Source organism: Photinus pyralis, unplaced genomic scaffold (assembly GCF_008802855.1).
Source record: "Photinus pyralis isolate 1611_PpyrPB1 unplaced genomic scaffold, Ppyr1.3 Ppyr1.4_LG4, whole genome shotgun sequence".
Taxonomy (NCBI): Eukaryota; Metazoa; Arthropoda; class Insecta; order Coleoptera; family Lampyridae; genus Photinus; species Photinus pyralis.
The window spans coordinates 15747805-15769921 of record NW_022170511.1 but is presented as its reverse complement, the minus strand read 5'-3'; the positions used below and the strand labels follow the sequence as shown (position 1 = coordinate 15769921).

Sequence of the window (22117 nt, the reverse complement as noted above, 5' to 3'; positions counted from 1 at the left end):
TCTTGGAATTCGTCGTCCAAGTATTGACGTGCAACCAAACTAAAGAGGACTGAAGCTCCATCATGCATAAAGTAGGTACATGTTTTGTCTACTTGAAGCGATACATCTTCCAGCAGTTCCAACAATACTTTTTCTAGAAATTGTCGATGATCTACACCCTTTAATCAGTTCGGTAAAAAATGTGGGCCTATCAAATGATCACCGACGATGCCAGCCCAAACATTCACGGAAAATTGTTGCAGATGATGACCTTCTGCAATTTCACGTGAATTTTATTCAGGCCATAGGTATGTGGTTATATTCTACCACCTCTAGAGAAAGATGCTTCATTGGTAAACAGAACTTCGGCTCCAAACTGAGAATTTTGAGCTATTTTGTCTTGCATCCATCTACAAAAACAGAATCGAGCGATAGGTAGACGTGCTACCTATCGTCCTTCTGGGTCTTCGCTCAACTCCCGCAGATGACTCTAGCCAAGAATTGTCGTTCAGCCGGAGCTGCATACCTGTTCACATGTTTTTGTGCGAAAAGAAGGCCAACCTTTCCGAGGGACCATGCACGGTAATTACCAGGCACGACAAAGACTTTGTCATAGACGTAAACGGCCGCATTCACCGCTATTGATATCCAGCAGCCCACTTCGCTCCTGCCGAGGAAACTGCATGTTCGAACGATGCCTACTACTTCGCGTCAACAAACCAGATCCGGACGACACGTGAATTTTCTCAAAAAGTTCGCCAACTTTCATACCGCTGCGCCGGAGGGGGAGTAATGTGGCGACGCGCGACTTGCGCATCGGGCAGCAAACTAAAACGTGCTGCACCCTCATTGGTCAAAACGGCCTGGCCGCAAAGTTTAAAAGCAAAGCATATGGCTCACTCCGACGTCAACGCTCGCCGCGTGCACTTCGGCTACCATTTTCTACATTTTGTAATTATATTCCATGAAACGGAACAGCGTTCACATTCCAAAATAATAAAACTACATTTTTATTTCCTATTTAAGTACTACATACCTAACTAATTCTTACGTTTCTACTTAGTCATACTTCGATTCATGCTGGTTCTTTCCTTTCAATCAATATTCGTCCCCGCTCATATTATAATAAATTAAATAAAAGAACCGGCGAACTTCGGACCCCTCCCCGTTCCCCTCCACCCCGTACTTTGATAAGAGGACAGAAAGAAGGACTGTAGTTGGTAGAAAACAATTTTCCTTTCGTTGAGACCTTTCGTTAGAGTACCGTGAAGGATAAAACTAGTTCCACCCCCCCTCCCCGGTCCCCTCCACCCCGTACTTTGATAAGAGGACAGAAAGAAGGACCTTAGTTGGTAGAAAACAATTTTCCTTTCGTTGAGACCTTTAATTAGAATACAATGAGAGATAAAAGAAACCCACCCCCCTCAGGCCCCGTCGCTCACTGATCTCGAAAATGAGTCGCACGGGAAAGTTATAGTTTGTACAAACCAATTTATTTCGATGACATAATAAAAAATAAATAAATAAATAAATAAATAAATTAGAATAACATGAAGGGTAGAACATTTGTTTACACCCCCCCCCCCATTCCCTAAAGCCTAACTTAACTTAACACCACTAAAGGCATGCGTATGCAAAATCTGAGACCAATTGGTTGTCATATGTGAAAGCTATGCACGTTTTACTTTCAAAAACGGCATCTCAGGAAATAGTTCGTGTGGGGGGGGGGGCTCTTTTAGACAGCGAAATTGGATGGCCGTCTGGCACACCTTCAAGGTATAGGCTACCTACTGCAAAAAATTCCAGGACTCTAGCACCATTCCCCTACAAGTAGTTCAAAACGGTAAAAGTGGGTCCGGACGGACGGGCGGACGAACGGACGGGCGGACGGACAAAACCCAAACAATAGCACTTTTTTTAATTCTTAATAAAAAATGCGCTAAAAAATTCTGAAGTTTTGCGCGTACATACATTTCGGCGATTTTTATTTATATAGACTGCCAGTAGATAATGTACCTAGTTACACACACGATTTTTAAGTGCAACATTTCATTAACGTCAGCAATTGAATACAATTACTAATTGACAATGCAGTTCTTTTTCTAATTAATATACTTACACTAATTAATTACACAAGTTGTAAATGCGTCGCATGAATTTTCTATTTAAGGGCGAATTGCTCAACGTTACTTCCAGTTGAGTGATTTTGCTACTATAATTGGCATGACATAGTGCGAATATTTACAGACATAAAGCTACCTACCTAGAATGTCTGTAGAAATCCTATCATCTGACTCTGATGTACAACCCAAAAGTTTCTCGTATGCGAGAAACGTATTTTTCAGTTTATTAATCTCTAGTTTAATATTATGGTATGTGTATTGGAGAATAACTAGGCGACACATGTTAGAATGTGCCGAAAAGATACCTGGACCTAAAGGATGGCCACTTATCGGAAATGCGTTAGATTGTCGAGGTTCTGCTCATGGTAAAGTATACCGTTCAATTTCTTACCGTAAAAATACACCGAGCTTTTCCTTAGAAATCTTCAAGACAATGTACAATTATGGAGAACCATATAACATAATGAAGATATGGGTTGGTCCCACACTCGTCATCTTTATTGGTGACCCGCGAGATGCCGAAATGATTTTAAGTAGCACCGTTCATATCGACAAGTCCCCCGAGTACCGCCTTTTTGAACCATGGCTAGGAAATGGTTTACTTATTAGCAGTGGTATATACATTGAAATCTGTTTCCTGTTCTTATAATTACGACCAACTGCGTAGGTCAAAAATGGAAGGCACATCGAAAACTAATTGCTCCGACGTTCCATTTGAACGTATTGAAGGGTTTTATTGAACTATTTAACGCAAATAGTAGGGCCACAGTAGAAAAGCTGCGTAAAGAGGAAGGGAAAACCATTGACGTCCATGACAATATGTCCGAGGCAACGGTTGAAATCCTGTTGGGTAAGTTTAGCTTTCATTCCATGTTATGCATTCATTCGCACCTTCATATTAGAAACTGCAATGGGTGTTAGCAAAAAAACTCAGGATCAGAGCGGACTTGATTACGCGCTGGCCGTAATGAAAATGTGTGACATCCTCCATTTGAGACATGCGAAACTGTGGATGAGACCAGATTGGATTTTTAAATTGACCAAATATGGGACTGCGCAAGGCACATTACTGAATATCATTCACAGTTTAACACGCAAAGTAATCAAAAGTAAAATGGAAGTGTGGAGTAGGGGAATTAGAGGGTCTGTAGCTGAAGTACCAGATGAGGTGCGTATAAAATCCAGTCCCAAGAAGGAAGGTAAACAGGTTAGCAGCGTTGTCGGGGGAGTATCCTTTGGTCAATCGACGGGTATTAAGGATGATCTAGATGTCGAAGATGATGTAGGTGAAAAGAAGCGAATGGCATTTTTAGATTTACTAATTGAGTCATCGCAAAATGGAGTTGTTATAACAAGCGAGGAAATTCGGGAACAAGTCGACACGATCATGTTTGAAGGGCACGATACTACGGCCGCCGGAAGTAGTTTCTTTTTGTCTTTAATGGCTGCCCATCCTGAGATACAAGAAAGAGTAATTCAAGAATTGGATGAAATTTTTGGCAATTCAGATCGTCCCGCCACATTCGCAGATACCTTGGAAATGAAATATTTGGAGAGATGCCTTTTGGAAACGCTTAGATTGTATCCTCCGGTTCCGGTTATTGCCAGGCAGCTTAAAGAAAGTGTCAAACTTGGTAACATATCAGCTAATAGACAAGTTAATCATTGACACTGTTCCAGCAAGTGGTGACTACATACTTCCAGCGGGATGTACAGTAGTGGTGGCAACAATAAAAATACATCGACGCGAAGATCTCTATCCCAATCCCTATCAATTTGATCCAGATAATTTTCTTCCTGAGCGTACAGCAAAACGACACTACTACGGATTCATCCCCTTCAGTGCGGGACCCCGCAGCTGTGTGGGTAAGCATTACCTGTGTCACACGATTTTCTAATATTTGTCGACTATACTCATAGGACGAAAATATGCCATGCTGAAATTGAAGATTCTGTTATCAACTATATTGAGAAATTTCCGGGTTCGTTCTCACTTGACAGAGAAAGATTTTAAATTACAGGGTGACATAATTCTGAAACGCGAAGAAGGTTTTCCGGTGCACTTTGAGACAAGGAAGCATGCTGTTAAGGCTTAAGTTTTAAATGTTTGTATATTTAATTGTTAAGAAAGAAATTCTGTAGACATTAGATGCACATCCACAAAATCAAAAACATGACTTCAATTAAAACCTCTACTACCTATACTAACTAATACCATCGCGGGACTTTCATCTATCCATCTAATTCTAAGGGTTTAAGACCTTAGAGTCCAAACATTTAAGTAGAAAGATTCAGTCCTTTATTTAAAAAGCCTAGCCCATGTCACGGAGGCAGTTGCAACCTTTTTAAAGCTAGTTCACATCCACTTTAATTACGTGTCGTAACAGAAAAAAATGAACGATAAATTCACAATGTAGACCTTCCCGTTCACAGTGAAACATGGGAGTCGTAGAAAACATGGGAAACTTTGGCGCTAACGAACTGTCATTAGTGTCAATTTAACAGTTCTCAAAAAATCTGACTGTGTAGTTCTACTGTTGTTGTTATTAATAGTAAATATAGGTACAGGGATATAGTTGAATTGATTCAGTGCGAATTATAATATATAATCACTTCATTGGAGTTTGAGCATCCCGGTATATCTATATTTAAATCCATGAATGGGCTGTTGTAACATGTTTTGTGAGAAGTTGTGGCTTTCCAAATCGGTGGCATCTTCAGCCTCGCCAGTGTTGGCGCAGGAAGAAACACTATTATTAATGCTCGTCTTTGTTCTAGAAATTGTTTATATAAGTATATTTTGTACAACTTTCGCACAGTTGCGATATTTGCTTCCAAGATTGATCCGTTTTTTCACTATCTTTGAAATCTGATCTTCGACGATCGTAAAGATTGGCAAAACTCTGAACGAGCTCGATTAATTTCGCGTCGTCCATTTGAGTTGATTATTGAACACACGTTCAGAACACACGGAAAAACACCACACTGACACAAGTGGCAACCCTTTGCGACAAAGAGAGACAGTGAAATTAATGGTACTTTGGAAAGCGCTGATTGGCCTGCATGAAATACGTACGTAACGTAAGTGGTTTAAGTTGAAGTTCGGTCAACTTTTGCGTACGTAACGTTGCGCGGCTCATGTTTTATACGAATGTGAACTGACGCCTTTAAAGTAATACATTTCAACTTTACATTTTTCATGTCTTATTGTTACGACACGTAATTAAAGTGGATGTGAACTAGCTTTTAGCGTATTTTCCTCAAAGTGAAAAATCGCTATTGGCTGCATTTTGTCGTTCATTCGTATGTCCGTCCGTCACACGTACTCCTTCTACACCACTAAACTGATTTGGGCGATATAGCACTCATTTGAAAGGGCTTGGTCCAAGGATTCCGTGCATACCGATATTTTTTGTATTTGCGCATGCGCAGTATCAAAAATTTGGATTAACGCATGTGCAATGCTAATGTTTTTTATTTATGAAGATATTTAAATGAAACTTTATAACGGGTGAATATTTTAAAACCGAACATAGGCAATTAACATGGGAAACACATTTTTTGCAGACCGTTGATCCCCATATTAACTTACAGGGTTTATAATGATACCAATCAAAAGAAGATTTTTTTCCATCTAATTATGTATACGAATTAGTTTATTTTCAGGTGTATTTCTCATTATTTTATTAAAAATTCGGCAATAAACCCAATTAGCAAAATCATGTTAAGCTATGGAAATTTCCTAAAGAATTGAAATAATTTCGTTTTCGTACTTCCGAGACTAAAGTGACAACTTCACTCCATTATGACAAGAACTGAAGTGTCACTTTTTGTCCCTCCGGGATTAAATTTAGACGGAAATCCCGGAAGGATTAAAGGCATTTTCAGTAGGTTGTTCTACATTTTTATGCGGGACCATCTTCTTCAACGCATCGTACTGATGCTCATATAGTTTTTTGAACTTCGGTAGTATCAATTCTTCACCTACTTCGGCTGCTCTATTATCACTATCAAATACAACTTTATCACTTATGACCAAGCTTATGACACTAGCAATGACAATTCCAAATTATTTTTGTTGTCCATAGCATAGGGTTTGTCGTACCAACGCAACGTTCCTGCTAACTTGTTAACCGGCGGTTTTTCAAAAGAACGCGTTCTCTAACGCCATACTTGGTCTATGGCCATACATAATGTATACCTACGTTTCAGTTTCGGAAGTACGAAAAATATCGTATATACCTTGCGACTGAAGTAGTAGTCTTAATGTTAATCCCTATGCCTATGAAGGTAGGTATTAATCTCGCCAGGAAAGATTACCGGTCACAGCACACCTTGTGTCGATCTACAATCTATGTTTTTCTTAATGTTCAACGAAAAGTCTTTTCGTTTAACATTGACACGATACTATCCCGGAGGTCGCTCACATCTTTAGAAAAACATAGATTGTAGATCGGGATCAAGTGTTCTGTGACCGGCGGCAATCTTTCCTGGCGAGAGGTTTATCAAATTTTATTTAAATACGTTCCTAAATAAGAAAGTTTGCAATTCGGTTTATAAATGGTCGAGATGCGAAGAGGGCACTGTCATTGCTGATCGATTAGATGCAACTTTTGGGATTGCGTTTTATATGGCTAAAGCTATGCGCATATTGAATATCATGCAATTCGGTTCATAACTAACGGAGATGTCAAAAAGGCCTTCTTCATTTTTTGGCTTATATTGCCAATTCACGAACTTCGATCTACAAATTTGATAAAGAATCCACCTGCAAAATTTCATCGTAATCAGTCCATTCGTTTACGAGATATCGTGCTAAAAGACGGGCAGGCGGACCGACGAACAGACACCGCAAAATTATAAACTCGCTAGGAGCTCGTTAATAAATAAATGAATTCGGTTGTCATGGCTGCATAGATCAAATGTGTTTCTATTGAACAATCCTCATTCCCTTAGACCATATAGTACATGGACTGCTAATTGTAACTAAAATATGGTCAAGGACATCGCCTGGGTATGTGAGTTTCAGGGTAAACGAGTCTGTCCGAAGTTGTCCGATTAGACACGATTTGAAACTATCAACCTATAAATTAAAAAACGTGAATCGCCTAAATATGCCAAGAAAGCAAACCTATCCTTATTTGTGGACGTATAGTATAGTATAGAAGATAATCAATAGGCTTCCCGTACTACGCGGTTACCATAAAAGCTACTCTTTACGCGATCCGAGTGGTGTTTAAACGACTTTAGTTTACCCCGAGATTCACATACCCTAAAGTCACTAGATATATAATAGAAAGTACCGCAATCATCCGCCATTTTTGGGCAAATTTGCTGCCAACTTAAAAAAAGTGACAAATAAAATCTGAATAGCTGTAATTTTTGATAACCTAACTTCATAGTACTGTCATGTTTTATAAAAATATCTTAGACCATATAATACATGGACTGCTATTCGCCTTATGCTTTCAATACAAAATGGATGGTCACGGATAGAGGGCACTGTAGTCGTGGGTATGTGAATCTCAGGGTAAACTAAAGTCGTGTAAACACCACTAGGATCGCTTAAAGAGCAGCTTTATAGTAACCGCGTAGTACGGGAAGCTTTAAATGCTCTTCATTATTTGCTATATGTCCACAAATAAGAATAAGTTTGCTTTTTTTGGGATATCTAGGCGATTAATCAATTGACGTTTGTTAATTTATAGGTTGACAATCTCAAATCGTGTCTCATCGGACAACTTCGAACAGACTCGTTTACCCTGAAACTCACATACCCAGGCGATGTCCTTGACCATATTTTAGTTACAATTAGCAGTCCATGTACTATATGGTCTAAGAAAAATATATACAGATATCTCCAAACAGGTGGAACAATCCCTAACATTAAAGTTACTAGAATCTGGTAACTTCCGCCATTTTTGGGCAAAAATCACGCGTTCTCTCTCTAACACACGAGCCCAATGGATTGCGGTACTTTCTATATTTAGTGACTTTAACATACCCACGACTACAGAGCCCTCTATCGTGACCACCCATTTTGTATTGAAAGCATAGGGCGAATAGCAGTCCATGTACTATATGGTCTAAGCTCATTCCTCGTAGTAAAGTTTTACTGTCTCTGCCCAAGGATACTATATAATATAAGGATTGCTCGATCACTGAATTTTTTCGCCGCGTGTAGTGACGTCACTCGCGGACCCAGTACCAGCACATGCTTTAATTAAGGCCGATTCCCATTATACCAGCATCGAGCAGCGCGGCGCTGTGAAAAGCTGCTCTCAAATTGTTCGCATGTAAATAAGTAGAGCCGTTTTCACCTAGGCAGAGCAGAGCGGCGCGGTGCAGCGCAGCAAATTTTAAACGCGTCGGGAAGCAATGGAATACGCGGCACTGCTTTGAAACGCGCCGCTCTGCGTGTAGATGGACAAGTGGGAATCGAGGAGCGAAGCAGATCGGCGTGGTGCTGCGGCTTGTGAAAAGCATTTATTTGTCTTCTGTGTTGAGCTTGCGTGTCTTAGTGTATTCGCTATGGACGGACAAAGAATAGAAAAATTAATTGTACTCCTCCGCTTTCTTTTTCTTCTTTTTTCGTCGTGTACATGGCATAGTGCCGCTATAAATATTATGAAATCGTCTGGTGATGATGACGATGATGGCTCTTCTTCGATCGTGTAAGAATACATTCTCCCTTAAACTGAACACAAACAGAAAGTCAGAAACGCTGCTTCGTCACGCTTCCAAATTGTGCTTAAGTGGGAGTACCCCTCTACAATTTGCTGCTAGCGACGCGCCGCGCTACTCTGCGCCGCTCGGTGCTGCTCTAATTCGACCTTTAGGATTACCATAAAATACGTTCAAATGTGTGTTGTAGGTAGGCAATTAAATTAGAAACACTTGTCCATTAATCTCGCTTTCAGCACCATATAAATTCCTTGCGTATTAATCCATCGGTTTTAGGGAAGTTATGGTAAATGACTTCCGGGTTAGTGATTTTTGTGCAAACACGGCTGTTGTTACAGTCTAATAATCATAACTGTCAATTCTGACAGCCGGGTCCGTTGGTGACGTCACATATGACTTAAACTTGGGCAACATTACAAGTATAGGGATCGAGCAATCCTTATATTATATAGTATCCTTGGTCTCTGCCATGCAAACTAAAATCTTCTGACATAAAGTAGGCATGAAAATGAAGGTTGCATGACGTTACAGAAATGTCATGAAAATGACAGACGAGGAAATATTGAAGTACGAGACTTAAAAAGTCGAGTATTAAAAATATCAACCGAACAAGTCATATTTACAAAAATGAAAAAACATTTTCGCCTTGGGGCGAGTAACTTTAGTGCATTTTCCATGAATTGATCAGAACTTCCCGAAAGGTCATATAACGGACTATTTATGTGTGCAAAGGAAAATAAGTTATGTCATAAATACCTTAGCGTTGCGCAATGCGCAATGTGCGCATGTACACACCTAATATTTCAATTATGCGATATGTTTGCTATTGCTACAAGAATCTGTGGTTAAAATTTTTAAAACATATCTTTATAAGAAAGTTGATATTGCGCAGGGCGCACATCTGATTTGTACAGCATGCGACATGTTTGAGTTTACCAGAAACATCTGTGATTAAGATTTCAATGAAATATTTCCATAAATAAGAAAGTCTTTACTAGAAGCATCTGTGGTTAAAATTTCAAAAAAATTCCTCCATAAATGAGGAAATTGACATTGCGCAGACTGCGCATGCGCACATATCGTCAACATTTTTCTTGGTTGAGATGCCAGAGTTATTAGCCAACAAATGTAAAAAGAACGAACTAAATATTTTAAAACGGTAGTAGTTAACGCCTCGGACAGACGGACGGGCGAACGGACGGAGAAAGTGGCCATAATAGCCCCTTCCAGCATGAGTTGGAAAATGCGCTAATAACATAAAACACGTTTATCCATCAAAATTATTCCTGGTCCCTTATCAACTATTGTTCCCAAACTTAACCTCTTGGCGATAACTTCAAGATAAGAATCACGTTAACGTACGTCAATTCGATTCGACTTTTAAGGTTTGTGGGAACTGCCAATTATCTCTAACGTACCTATTCGCAATGGACACTCAATTGCCTGTGTCACCAATAAAACGAGAAAAACTGAAGAAGCAGAGGCTTCTACTATTAAAGCAAAGTATGAGATCGTCCCTACCGGTGCTAAGCAGAAGCGAAATTAGGAGGAAAATATTACCTACGCTTCCCTTAAACGAATTTCACAAATTTCGTTTGGCAGGTATCGACTTCCGTACTACGATTCTGTGCTTGCGGATCTAATGGAACGTGGTTTAACAAATACGGAACAGTTTCTACGGCAATTAGTGCAGTACCAAGAGGAACTGAGAAAGGAACAAGGCCCGGATTCTATTATGAGCCGCAGACCTCGGCTGCGCGAAAGTCGAGACGAGCTGGATTTGGTTTATCGCGGGTTGGCAAACGCAGAGGTGGCCCACTTTAAAAGTAAAATCAATAAAGTCCGTGATAGATGCTTATGAAAGTGTTCAGATAATATGTGTGAAGAAATTGACGAGCTTCTTAAGTTGGGAATTCAGTTTGGTTTAGGTGCTGAAGATTGGTGGTGGCTTGGAGAGCAAATTTTAATACAGGCGAACAATAGAAGTAAAGAGTTCATGAGAGATGGAGGGAAAAAGCAGGCACTTACAAAGTTTATATACGGAAAGTTTTTGTTCGAGAACAGTTAGTTCCTCCACACGTAAATTTTGTAGCACTAGATACTTATAACTGACTCATTATAGTGAATGATTATGAAAAAGCAAAGCTGTTGCTTATGGAATCGAGGGCGCTTTCCAATGGAAGCACGTGGTCAGCTAGACGCGAATTGGGGCCGTACCAAGACTCTCTATTTGTTGAGGCTTGCATATTACTGTACAGAATTTTGCTAATTGAAGCTAAGCAGACAATGAAATCTGATCCCCTGAAAGCCGCCAGAATCTGCATTCTGGCTCAAAAACGAGCCCTGGATGGTAAGCAAGTTTCCCTAAAAGATTGATACCTACATATGACGTGGAAGTAATCCGTTTCAAAATTTATCTCATCTTTGATCTCAAAAAGTACAACCGCGTTCATATTAAATATTTCTAAGACTCTCGGCTGAACAATTTTCGATAGTTTTGTCAGACGCTTTACTAGTATGTAAGCAAACAATTTAAACAAATTAATTCGGTTGCCGATTTATTATCTTTATCTGACAGTTAGTTTCCATGAACACAAATGCATTCGAATTCGGGCTTATCCATTAGATACGTTTAACTGAAACATGTTGCATCAATCCTGTTCATACTACAGCTTGTGACCATATCGGAGAAGCAACCGCTTTAATGCTACAAGGGATATGCGAAATGGAAGCTGGAGATGCTGATTCAGCAACAATATCATTTGAAAAAGTTTTAATTCTCTACACGAGAGCTGGTCAAAGCGAAGGTGTTTGTGAGGGTCGAATCCACGCTGCGTTAGCCTATCTAAAGTAAAAAAACCTAAAGTATACATGCAATGAAATGAACTTCCTCCTCTACCCCTTTCCTAGGATCGGAAAGTTTTCCATGGCCCTTGCGCATTTAGAAAAGCTACTAGCGTACGCACAAGAAAACTACTTCCCTTATTACACGGCTCAGGCACATAAATGCTTAGGAGAGTTCCATCTGAATCAAGGATCGCCGCATTTAGCAACATCCATGCTAATAAAAGCAATACAAGAGTTTCACGACATCGGGGATATTCTCAACAGGGAGCAAGTTAAAAATTTAGCAGCGATTTCGTCTGGTAAATAATTACAATAAAACCGTTAATTCTAATCAAACTTTGCAGGCCAAGAACTTATACCAAAATATGTGGAACTAATTTTGAAGAGCGGACGAAAAGAGATGAAAGGTTACGAAAGTCTGATTAAGTTAGTTAATTGGAAAGATACTCGAGAATTGTTTTGGACGGAGGAATCTTCTTGCCTCGCATTTAGTAGATCTTCACTTCATTTCTTTGATCATACAGTAAACGATAACTTAAATTGTACTTCCTCAGAAAAGCTTCTAGAGGTCATTGAAATGGACACCGAAGAAGAACAAAATGAGTTTGTAGAATTTCAAACGTTTATTGAATAAATATCCAAAACCTGCGTATGATACTCACATACTCATCACCACCGTCCGAAATGCTAAATATACACCTGAGGCCCTTATAGGCCCCATTCGTTCTTTTACCTCATATAGTACGACGGTAGTTGGCCCACCAACGGCTTAAACACGCGTAAACGATTTACATCCCATTTCTAAGATGCAACTTCTGTTAAAATCGTAAAAATCCGGCCACAAATATGAAAGATAGCGTTGCACATGGGCAATCCATTTTTGACGTGCTCTGTTTATAAGAAGAATTTCATTTCTAAATAAGAAAGTTGAAACTGCGCATGCGCAAATCTAAATTTTGAAACTAACGTTAGATTTTCCTTTGTTCCAAGCGCCTATGTGTTAAAATCTTAGACCATATAGTACAGTTAAAATGTTGATGCATCTCCAAATAGTTTCTATTTAGTACCGTAAGCGCCATCCGTTTTGTTACATGAAAATAATTTATGTTTTACACGTTTATGTACTCTATGGTACTGTACTTCTTGACAATAAATAAAATGGATACCTTCGTGTCTTTTATAATCCCTTTAAGGCGATAATGTAAAAGGTTTTAATAGGTTATGAGCCCAGATTGCGCGAAAAACACGTTGTTATCAGATAATGTGCATTTATTGAAGTGGAGTAGTGTTAAAGTACGGTTTTATAATGATGGCTAACAGTTATATCGCGAACGTGCCTCGCCTGAAAGGTCGTGAAAATTTTGATGAATGGACATTTGCCGTCGAGAATTTCCTTGTATTGGAAGGACTGCAAAAGTGCATCAAAGGTACCGAGGAGGACGCTGATAAGGACGCCAAAGCAAAAGCCAAGTTAGTATTAACACTCGATACCTCTCTGTATGTGCATGTAAAAGGGGCTACGACAGCAAAGGAGCTATGGGACAAATTGAAAGCCATGTTTGCTGATACTGGTTTTGTACGGAAGATTTCCTTGCTTCGTACGTTAATTTCGTCAAGATTGGAAAACCACGACTCGATGCATTCCTATGTAACGCATGTAATTGAAACAGGCCAGAGATTACGAGGTACGGGCTTTAACATTGACGATGAGTGGGTAGGGTCTTTGCTATTGGCAGGGTTACCCGAGAAATTTTCTCCCATGATTATGGCCATCGAACACTCTGGAATTTCTATCACCACCGATTCAATTAAGTCGAAGCTTCTAGACATGGAAGGAGAAGCTAAAACCGGTAATGCATTTGTCAGTCAATGGCAAGATAAAAAAGCCAAGAATAAAAATATTAAGAAAGAGATAAAATGTTATCATTGCAAAAAGCCTGGCCATTATAAAAATAAATGTCCTGATTTAAAAAAGGGGAATGAGTCTGCAGCTTCAGCTACTCATGGGGCATTTAATACAGTTTTTCTTGGTGGAAATTTTAAAGCAAATGATTTTTACGTTGATTCTGGTGCAAGCATTCATCTGACAGCAAGAAAAGATTGGTTGAAAAATGTTAAGAGTTGCAAATGATTTGAATGAAATTGTTGCGAACAAACAAAAGATCAAGGCATGGGCGTCGCCAGCGAGGGGCAGGGAGGGGCAGTTGCCCCCCCCTGGAAATGAAAAGTGAACACAAAAATTACAGAACCTTGCTTATAAAAACGTGTGATATGAGTTCTTTCCGCAAACTAAAACAGCTCTGCAGCTTTTAGTTTGTCTGCCGTGCACAACATGTACGGTGGAGCGGTCATTTAGTGGACTAAAGAGGATAAAGACATGGCTAAGAAGTACCATGGGACAAGCCCGTCTTGATGGTTTGGCTATGATGAGTGTTCATCGTGATATGATTTTCAAAAATCAAGATTATTATATAAACCAAACTGTAGAAATTTTTGCAAGTAATCCACGTCGAATGTGTGCGATAATTTCGTATTATTTTTATATGTATTTGTATACATAAGTCCGTTTGTGAAAATACATTTACGTTATAGAATTTATATATATATATAATAGATATATGTTCCCAAATTGCCCCTTTAAAACCTCATTAAAAATCATCTCACGCTGCCCCTCCCTGGAAAATTTCCTAGCGACGCCCCTGGATCAAGGTCGAATGTGTAGGCGACTGAAACATAGAAACTTCAGTCAATGGGCAATTAATTTCTATTGATGTTAAGAATGTTCATTATGCCCCAGAATTATCTACAAATTTGCTTTCTGTTTCTCAAATTATTAACCAAGGGAATATGGTTGTTTTTGACGTAGATTGCTGTAAGATTTTTAATCAATGTGATCAATTGATTGGTACGGCTAATTTGGTAAATAATGTCTATAAACTTAATATTGGGAAGGATGAAAAATGTTGCTCATTGATGGCGGCCAGCTCAAACACTTGGCATCGTCGTTTTGGTCACTTAAATCAGCCAGATTTAAACAAAATGAGAAAAGGAGCAATCGTTGGTTTTGAGCAGAAAGGGAAAGGTGATTCGTCAAAATGCACTGTCTGCTGTGAAGGTAAACAACAAAGGCAAAAGTTTCCGCATAGTTCCTCCCAGACTCGAGAGTTGTTAGAAATTGTTCATACAGATTTATGTGGACCTATGGAACAAAACTCCAAAGGCTGATGATTACGTTGATGTCCCTGTCAATGAAGAAATTCCACAAGAAGACATGGATTCAGTGGAGGAAGACATGGATTCAGTGGAGGAGTCTTTGGGTGGGGACATGGATGAGCATGTTCAGGAACCGATGTTGAGAAGATCGACTCTTGTACCCAAACCAAAACGAAATGATGATTTTGTTTATATGTGCAATGAAACTCCCTCGTGCGATCCTACTTCTGTGAGTGAAGCTCTATCATTAGTAGATGCAGAAAGATGGAGGAAAGCTATGAAAGAAGAAATAGGTAGTTTCGAAGAAAATGAGGCGTGGGAACTGGTGGAGAAACCGACAGAAGGTACAATTGTGAAGTGCAAGTGGGTGTTCAAAAAGAAAAAGGACGTTCTTCACAAAGTGCGCTATCGTGCCAGACTAGTTGCAAAAGGATTTGAACAAAAACAAGGTGTGGACTACAACGAAATCTACTCACCGGTTGTAAGGTACTCGACTTTAAGACTTTTGTTAGGTTTAAGTGTTCAGTTAAATTTAAATGTTAGTCACTTGGATGTGACAACTGCTTTCTTAAATGGAGATTTAGAAGAGAATGTTTATATGTATCAACCAGAGGGTTTTGAGGTTAAGGGACAAGAAGGTAAAGTTCTAAAATTAAATAAAGCCATTTACGGGCTGAAACAGTCCTCGAGAGCATGGTATAAGAAAGTAGATGAAATTTTAACGAACATTGGCTATGTCAAATCAAAATTAGAACCATGTTTATTCATGAAATTTAACAATGATTTATTGACAATTATAGCTCTTTATGTTGACGATTTTTTTGTTTTTTCAAATGATGGGAACGAATCTAACTTTGTAAAATCAGAACTTAGTTCAAAATTTAAAGTTAAAGATTTGGGTCAAATGAAACATTGTCTTGGCATAAACGTAAATTTTGACAAAGAACATAACATTGTAACAATAATTATTGATCAAAAGGATTACATTGAACAGTTATTGGTCAAGTTCAATATGAAGGATTGTAAGGGAATTAACATGCCTTTAGAATCCAATATACATTTAGATAAATCAGATACTTGTGATATGAAGTTTCCATATCAACAGCTTATAGGAAGTTTGATGTATCTATCAGTTTTAACTAGACCTGATATTGCTTTCAGCGTCAGTTATATGAGTCAATTCAATACTTGCTTTATTATTCAATGCTTTAATGAAACTCATTGGAAACAAGCAAAACGAATATTGAGATATTTAAACAAAACTAAAGATTACTGTTTGAAATTTGAAAAGAGTAATGAATTTAAACTTGAATGTTTTGTTGATAGTGATTGGGGCGGTGATTCAACGGACAGAAAATCTTATTCTGGATTTGTTTTTAAACTTTGCAATGGGGCTGTCTCTTGGGAAAGTAAAAAACAATCTTGTGTTAGTCTCTCTAGTACAGAAGCTGAATATGTAGCAATTTCTGAGGCTGCAAAAGAAGCCATTTACTTAAAAAGATTGTTGTTAGAATTAACTGGGTTTGATAATATTGTAACGATACATAACGATAATCAAAGTGCTCAAAAGTTGTCCGTTAATCCTGTAGGTCACAGTAGAACCAAGCACATTGATATTAAACATCATTTCGTTCGAGAAGCAATATCTGAAAAATTAATTGATTTAAAATATTTGCCATCTGAAGAAATGACAGCTGATATACTAACTAAAAGTTTGAGTTTTGTTAAACATACGAAGTTTTTATTTGAACTTGGTTTAAGTAAAATTTAGATATTTGTTCGCTGCAGTGGAGGTGTTAAAATGTTGATGCATCTCCAAATAGTTTCTATTTAGTACTGTAAGCGCCATCTGTTTTGTTACATGAAAATAATTTATGTTTTACACGTTTATGTACTCTATGGTACTGTACTTCTTGACAATAAATAAAATGGATACCTTCGTGTCTTTTATAATCCCTTTTAAGGCGATAATGTAAAAGGTTTTAATACTATGTACCTATCAAATTTCATTTAAATGCTTCCATAGATAAACAAGTTGGCACTGCGCATGCGCAAAATGAAATTTTGAAACTGGCGTTAAATTTACTCTTATTTCAAGTGGCTATTTACTTTTATTTCAAGTGGCTATCAAATATTATTTAAATCCCTCCATAAATAAGAAAGTTGGCACTGCGCATGCGCAAAACCAAATTTTGAAATTTGCTTTTATTCCAAGTGGCTATGTATCAAATTTCATTTAAATACCTTCATAAATAAGAAAGTTTGCAATTCGGTCTGTAAATGACCGAGATGCGCAAAAGGCACTGTGAATGCTGCTCGATTAGGCTCAACTTTTGGAATTGTGTTTTTTATGGCTAAAGCTATGCGCATATTTAATTTCGTGCAATTCGGTTCATAGCGAACGGAGATGTCGAAAGGGCTTTATTTTTTGGGCCACATTGCCAATTCACGAACTCCGATCTACATATTTGATAAAAATCCACCTGCAAAATTTCATCGTAATCGGTTCATTCGTTTATCAGATATCGTGCTAACGGACGGGCGGACAGACACCACAAAATTATAAACTCGCTAGGAGCTCGTTAACTAGACGGGCGTTTTTTCCACGCTTCTCCGCTCTGGCTCCGTTAGCGTGAGCGAATTCAACACAACCGGACGCGTTTTTCCGCTGCGATTCGTCGGTCCTAGCGTTTATTTGGCAGCGATACATTGTGAGGGCCGTATTCTTTTCCGCAGCGATAATATCGCTCCCGTGTAGTTGCAATTGTAGCGAAAATTTCGCTACGATGATACCGCGGCGGAAAAAACGCCCCTCTAGTTTCATTTAAATACTTGTATAATTAAAAAAGTTTGCAATTCGGTTTATAAATGGTCGAGATGCGAAAAGGGCACTGTGAATTTTGAATCGATTCGACTCAACTTTTGGCATTGCGTATTATATGGCTAAAGCTATGCCCATATTGAATTTCATGCAATTCAGTTCATAACTAACGGAGATGTCAAAGCGATCGGACATTTCTAACCAAAGTTATCGTTCACACGGACAGATAGAAGGACAGACAGAAAAAGGAACAGACGGACAAATCAACAGACAGCCGACAGACAGCAATACAAAATTATAAACGATCTCTAGGATCGTTAATAAACGGCAAAAGCGTAAAATTATGGAACATGTAAAAAACGGTTTGTTGGTTTTTTTACAATAACTTTTTTAGCAATAAACGCAGAAAAAATTCCTCCCTTGGTGCAAGCCTCGATACCACAACGAACCAAATAGCGAAAAAAGTAGAACAATTTAAGATAAAGAACTAGTAGCGTCTCAACGAACGGTCGACGGACGGACGGACAAAGTGGCCACAATAGCGCATTTTTTTTATTTTTGTGGAAATGCGCTAATAAAAAGTGAAAATCGCCATTTTTAATAAGTTCAAATATTTCAGTAACAAATAGACCTATCGAAAAAAGTTTCAAATAGAAGTTGCAAGATTCAAGGGGATAAATTCAATGAACAAAATAGACAAAAAATTTTCATAAAGGCAGTATTCGAGATATTGACATCAACTTTCATATTTTAAATGGACACCATATTGGATTATACGTCGTTTTCGTTATACAGGGTGAGAAGGAAAATGTAACACTGTATACCACGACCAACTATTCTACTTTAGTGTAGAGATTCTCAAAAATAATTGATGTATCAAATTATCCCAGAACATAAAGAGAGACAAACGCAAAATACGAGAGAAAAATTGGATCTTTGCAACCCTGTATTAATAACGGAAATGACCCCCTTAATACCACGCCCATATTTGCATTTTTTCCCTATTTTGACGAGTACTATATTGCCCCCTAAAATATCCGCATGACATTAATTAACAGTCTGGGTTTTTAAAAACATGCTTGCCAACAGTTCCCATTATTCAGGCAAGGCGTACAGAGGCGCAAATTTTAGTGCTTGCTTACATGTAACTTTTGCATTGAGCCGGCCCTGGGTAGGTACTTACCTACATATACGTATTTAAATCAATGTATGGTTAAGCTTACGGAGTACACATTTGCATTTGAATTATGAAAATAATTTAAATACAAGTAGAAGTACTTGCACGATTATGGTAATCTTCAGTTATAAATCAACCCATAAAGAGCGTCTAAAAAAGCGGCAGAGCACCTCGGTGTGACCTCACGGAGTTATTGGAATTTACCCATTTTCAATTGGCTTGTTACGTGTGGTATATATGTTAACTGTGCAAAGTTTGAACCGAATAGGTTCAAGCGTTTGCCAGAGGCAGAGAGACGGTGCTCTACGGGGTCATTGGATTTGACCCATTTTCAATAGGCTTATTACATGTGGCATACAGGTCAACTGCAAAGTTTGAACCAAATCGGTCCAAGCGTTCGACAGTTATCGTGTTCACCGACATCGGACAGATGAACACCATCGACTCCCCTATAAACAGGGTTGCCAACTTGGGCGATTTATCGCAAAATGGGTGATACAAAATCCAAAAAAGCTCTCATTTTTTAACATTTGCGATATATCGCAAATTGGGCGACTTCGAAAACGCTTACGGGAACTTCTTACATTTAATTTCTCTCATTCTCATTAGTCTCATTAGGACGTAGTATTTACATGCGCGCATATCTGTTGTTTTATTGTTATCTGTTGTGCTATCTGTGAATATGGGATTTTTTAATATGAAATAAATTCAATTTTATTTTGTCGTTTTATTGTGAAATTTATTTGGAAAACCTTGCGATTTGGGCGATCTTAAGAAATCCCAACTTTTGCGATTTTTGGCGATATCCAGAGATCATTTTGGCGATATGTGTGAACGAAAAGTTGGCAACTCTGCCTATAAAGCTTGCATCGCTGTGCTCTGCCGCTAATAATAATAATAATGACTTGTAATGTGTTTGAGCAAAAATATCCTTGCATGTATAGGTTAGGAATTCGTGATCAGTCAACAAATCATAAAACATTTATGTTCCGTTTGTTCACGATTTTAGCAATCAAGATCGCACTTCGAAAGAACGTGATTTGACAATCCAAACGGCTTTGTATCACCTATTATAAAAGAAAGCGACTGCGGCCTGCTTATGACAAGGATTCGCGTTTAGGTTTAGCGGAGAGACTGTTACTGAGGTTTATCTATAGACATAACCAACTCTCATATGTCTATAGTCTATGGGTTTATCATTTTAACTTTAACCTTTAAAATGCAGAACTAACTGTACTTTTCTCCGGAATGGAATGTGTTGTATTTTTAAAGTGCTATCATTTTTAGATATACCTAAATTCTTATTGGATTATAAAGATGGATGATAAAGGAAAAAAAGGTGCCACAAAATATATACTTTTAATTAATCTAGTTATTATTGCATCATCCATCTGTAGGTAAAAAAGTCGGAGCTGATGGACTTACAAAGAAAGAAAGAAGAGCTTTGAAAGTTGAAACGGAGAAAAGCACAGAAATAAACAAATCGAGTACCATTGAAAAGTTAAGTCACCCAAAAAAACATGTAATACCACCTCCCGTAAGCGATAATAATAAGAGAGTGGATCCTGAGCAACGTACGCCTGCCAAATCTTCATCAAATGTAGACACAGTAAAGGCAGTGATTTCACAAAACACAAACAGAAAAGATGCAGAGAAATCTGAGAAAATTAGTGCAGCGTCGGAGTTGTCAAAAGCTGAACTCAAGGCCCAAAGACGTGCGGTACAGGAAGCTCAACGACAAGCAAAAGCAAGTCAGAAAGTCGTGACAAACGATAATCAAACTCCAAAAAATAACATTCGATCAAATGCAGCTGAGCCACCGAAAAGGATTTCTCCAAAAAAAGATCTTGAAAAGTCTCCCACTAAACACAGGGTCCAATTATTCCACCACTTATATATCGAAGACTTTCAGGTGCAAAGTTTAAAAAAATACACTATAAATAAGGACATTCATCCTGCCTTTTTACAATTAGGTGCCCAATACTTGTCTAGATCAATTTTAGGATCGAATGCTAGGTGTTTGGCCATGCTTTCCGCATTGAAAACCCTAATAGACGATTTTCAAACGCCCCCAAAGCAAGAATTTTGTCGTTCGTTAGAATCCACGTTAAAAACGTCGATGAATCACCTCAAAACCTGTAGGCCTTTCGCTGTCTCGATGACGAATGCTCTGAGACGATTTAAATTTTTTTTAACACAAATCGACACCAATCTAACCGATGGCGCTAAACAAAGTTCACTTCAAAAGCGTATTGATAAGTATATAGAGGAAGAAATAGTTATAGCAGGCCAGGCGATTAGTAATGAGGTTAATAAGAAGATATCCGATAATGATATTATTTTAATTTATGGATAGTATGTGCTTTCTAATAGAGTGACTTATATTAAATGAAATGTTTTTTTAGTTCCTCATTAATTTTACAAATTCTCATTGACGCCGAGAAGGCTGGGAAGAAATTTCGTGTGATTGTATTAGACGGGCGACCTTTACTTGAAGGAAGGGAAATGCTTAGACGACTTGTATGTGCCAATATTGAATGCTCTTATCTTCTAATTAACGCAGTTAGTTTTGTGATGGGTCGAGTCACGAAAGTGTTATTAGGTGCTCACGCTCTCTTAGCCAATGGATATGTAATGTCACGGACGGGAACAGCACAAGTGGCGCTCGTTGCAAATTCGTTTAAAAAACCAGTGTTGGTATGTTGCGAGACATACAAGTTTTGCGAAAGGGTGCAAACAGATTCCTTCGTCTACAATGAAATTGGTAAAATTACACAAAGTAATGTCTCTGTATTTCATTTCTGCATTTTTAGCCGATCCTGATAAAGTGGTCACCGTTGATGTGTCTGAGAAGAGTAGCTACTTATTAAATTGGCGAAATAATAATTATTTAACGCCATTAAATTTAATGTACGATGTCACACCATCAGATTTTGTTACTGCCGTCGTTACCGAAATTGCTGTCTTACCCTGTACGAGTGTTCCAGTCATATTGCGGATGAGACCTGTTGAATAATTATTTTTTGTATGAGACATTGGGAACTTATTAAAAATTATAATAATAAATGTGTTTTTTTTTTAAATAGGTAAGGAAGTTGTTCGGAGTACCTTAGTACAAATTTAGGATAAGGGGGTCAGCAAAATAAATCATAATAGTAAGATGGAACCTAGAGCAGCAAAGTTATGTATGTAGAGAATGCAATCCCGCAACAAAATTTCGATCCTGGTATTAGTGAGATTCAATAGGGGCATTCCGGCTTCATATTTTATTTC

The 22117-nt window shown here is 38.3% G+C and overlaps 3 protein-coding genes across 3 annotated transcripts; all 3 read left to right on the top strand.

Annotated features, from left to right (window-relative positions):
* Window positions 1-2164: 2164 nt before the first annotated feature.
* On the top strand, window positions 2165-4274 carry LOC116168192 (cytochrome P450 4g15-like). Its single transcript, XM_031483875.1, has 6 exons — window positions 2165-2467; window positions 2522-2716; window positions 2770-2952; window positions 3005-3736; window positions 3783-3968; window positions 4023-4274. The coding sequence occupies exons 1-6, from the start codon at window positions 2248-2250 to the stop codon at window positions 4196-4198; spliced, it is 1692 nt and encodes a 563-aa protein (XP_031339735.1). The 5' UTR covers window positions 2165-2247; the 3' UTR covers window positions 4199-4274.
* Window positions 4275-10174: 5900 nt separating this feature from the next.
* LOC116168108 lies at window positions 10175-12267 on the top strand. The gene is made up of 7 exons (XM_031483776.1): window positions 10175-10335; window positions 10389-10612; window positions 10658-10849; window positions 10909-11136; window positions 11459-11636; window positions 11697-11932; window positions 11978-12267. Exons 1-7 carry the CDS (start codon window positions 10214-10216, stop codon window positions 12265-12267), a joined length of 1470 nt encoding a protein of 489 aa, XP_031339636.1. The 5' UTR covers window positions 10175-10213.
* A 7758-nt stretch (window positions 12268-20025) lies between these two features.
* LOC116168868 (translation initiation factor eIF-2B subunit delta) lies at window positions 20026-21910 on the top strand. Its single transcript, XM_031484864.1, has 4 exons — window positions 20026-20183; window positions 20242-21199; window positions 21250-21608; window positions 21658-21910. Exons 1-4 carry the CDS (start codon window positions 20162-20164, stop codon window positions 21858-21860), a joined length of 1542 nt encoding a protein of 513 aa, XP_031340724.1. The 5' UTR covers window positions 20026-20161; the 3' UTR covers window positions 21861-21910.
* Window positions 21911-22117: the final 207 nt, after the last annotated feature.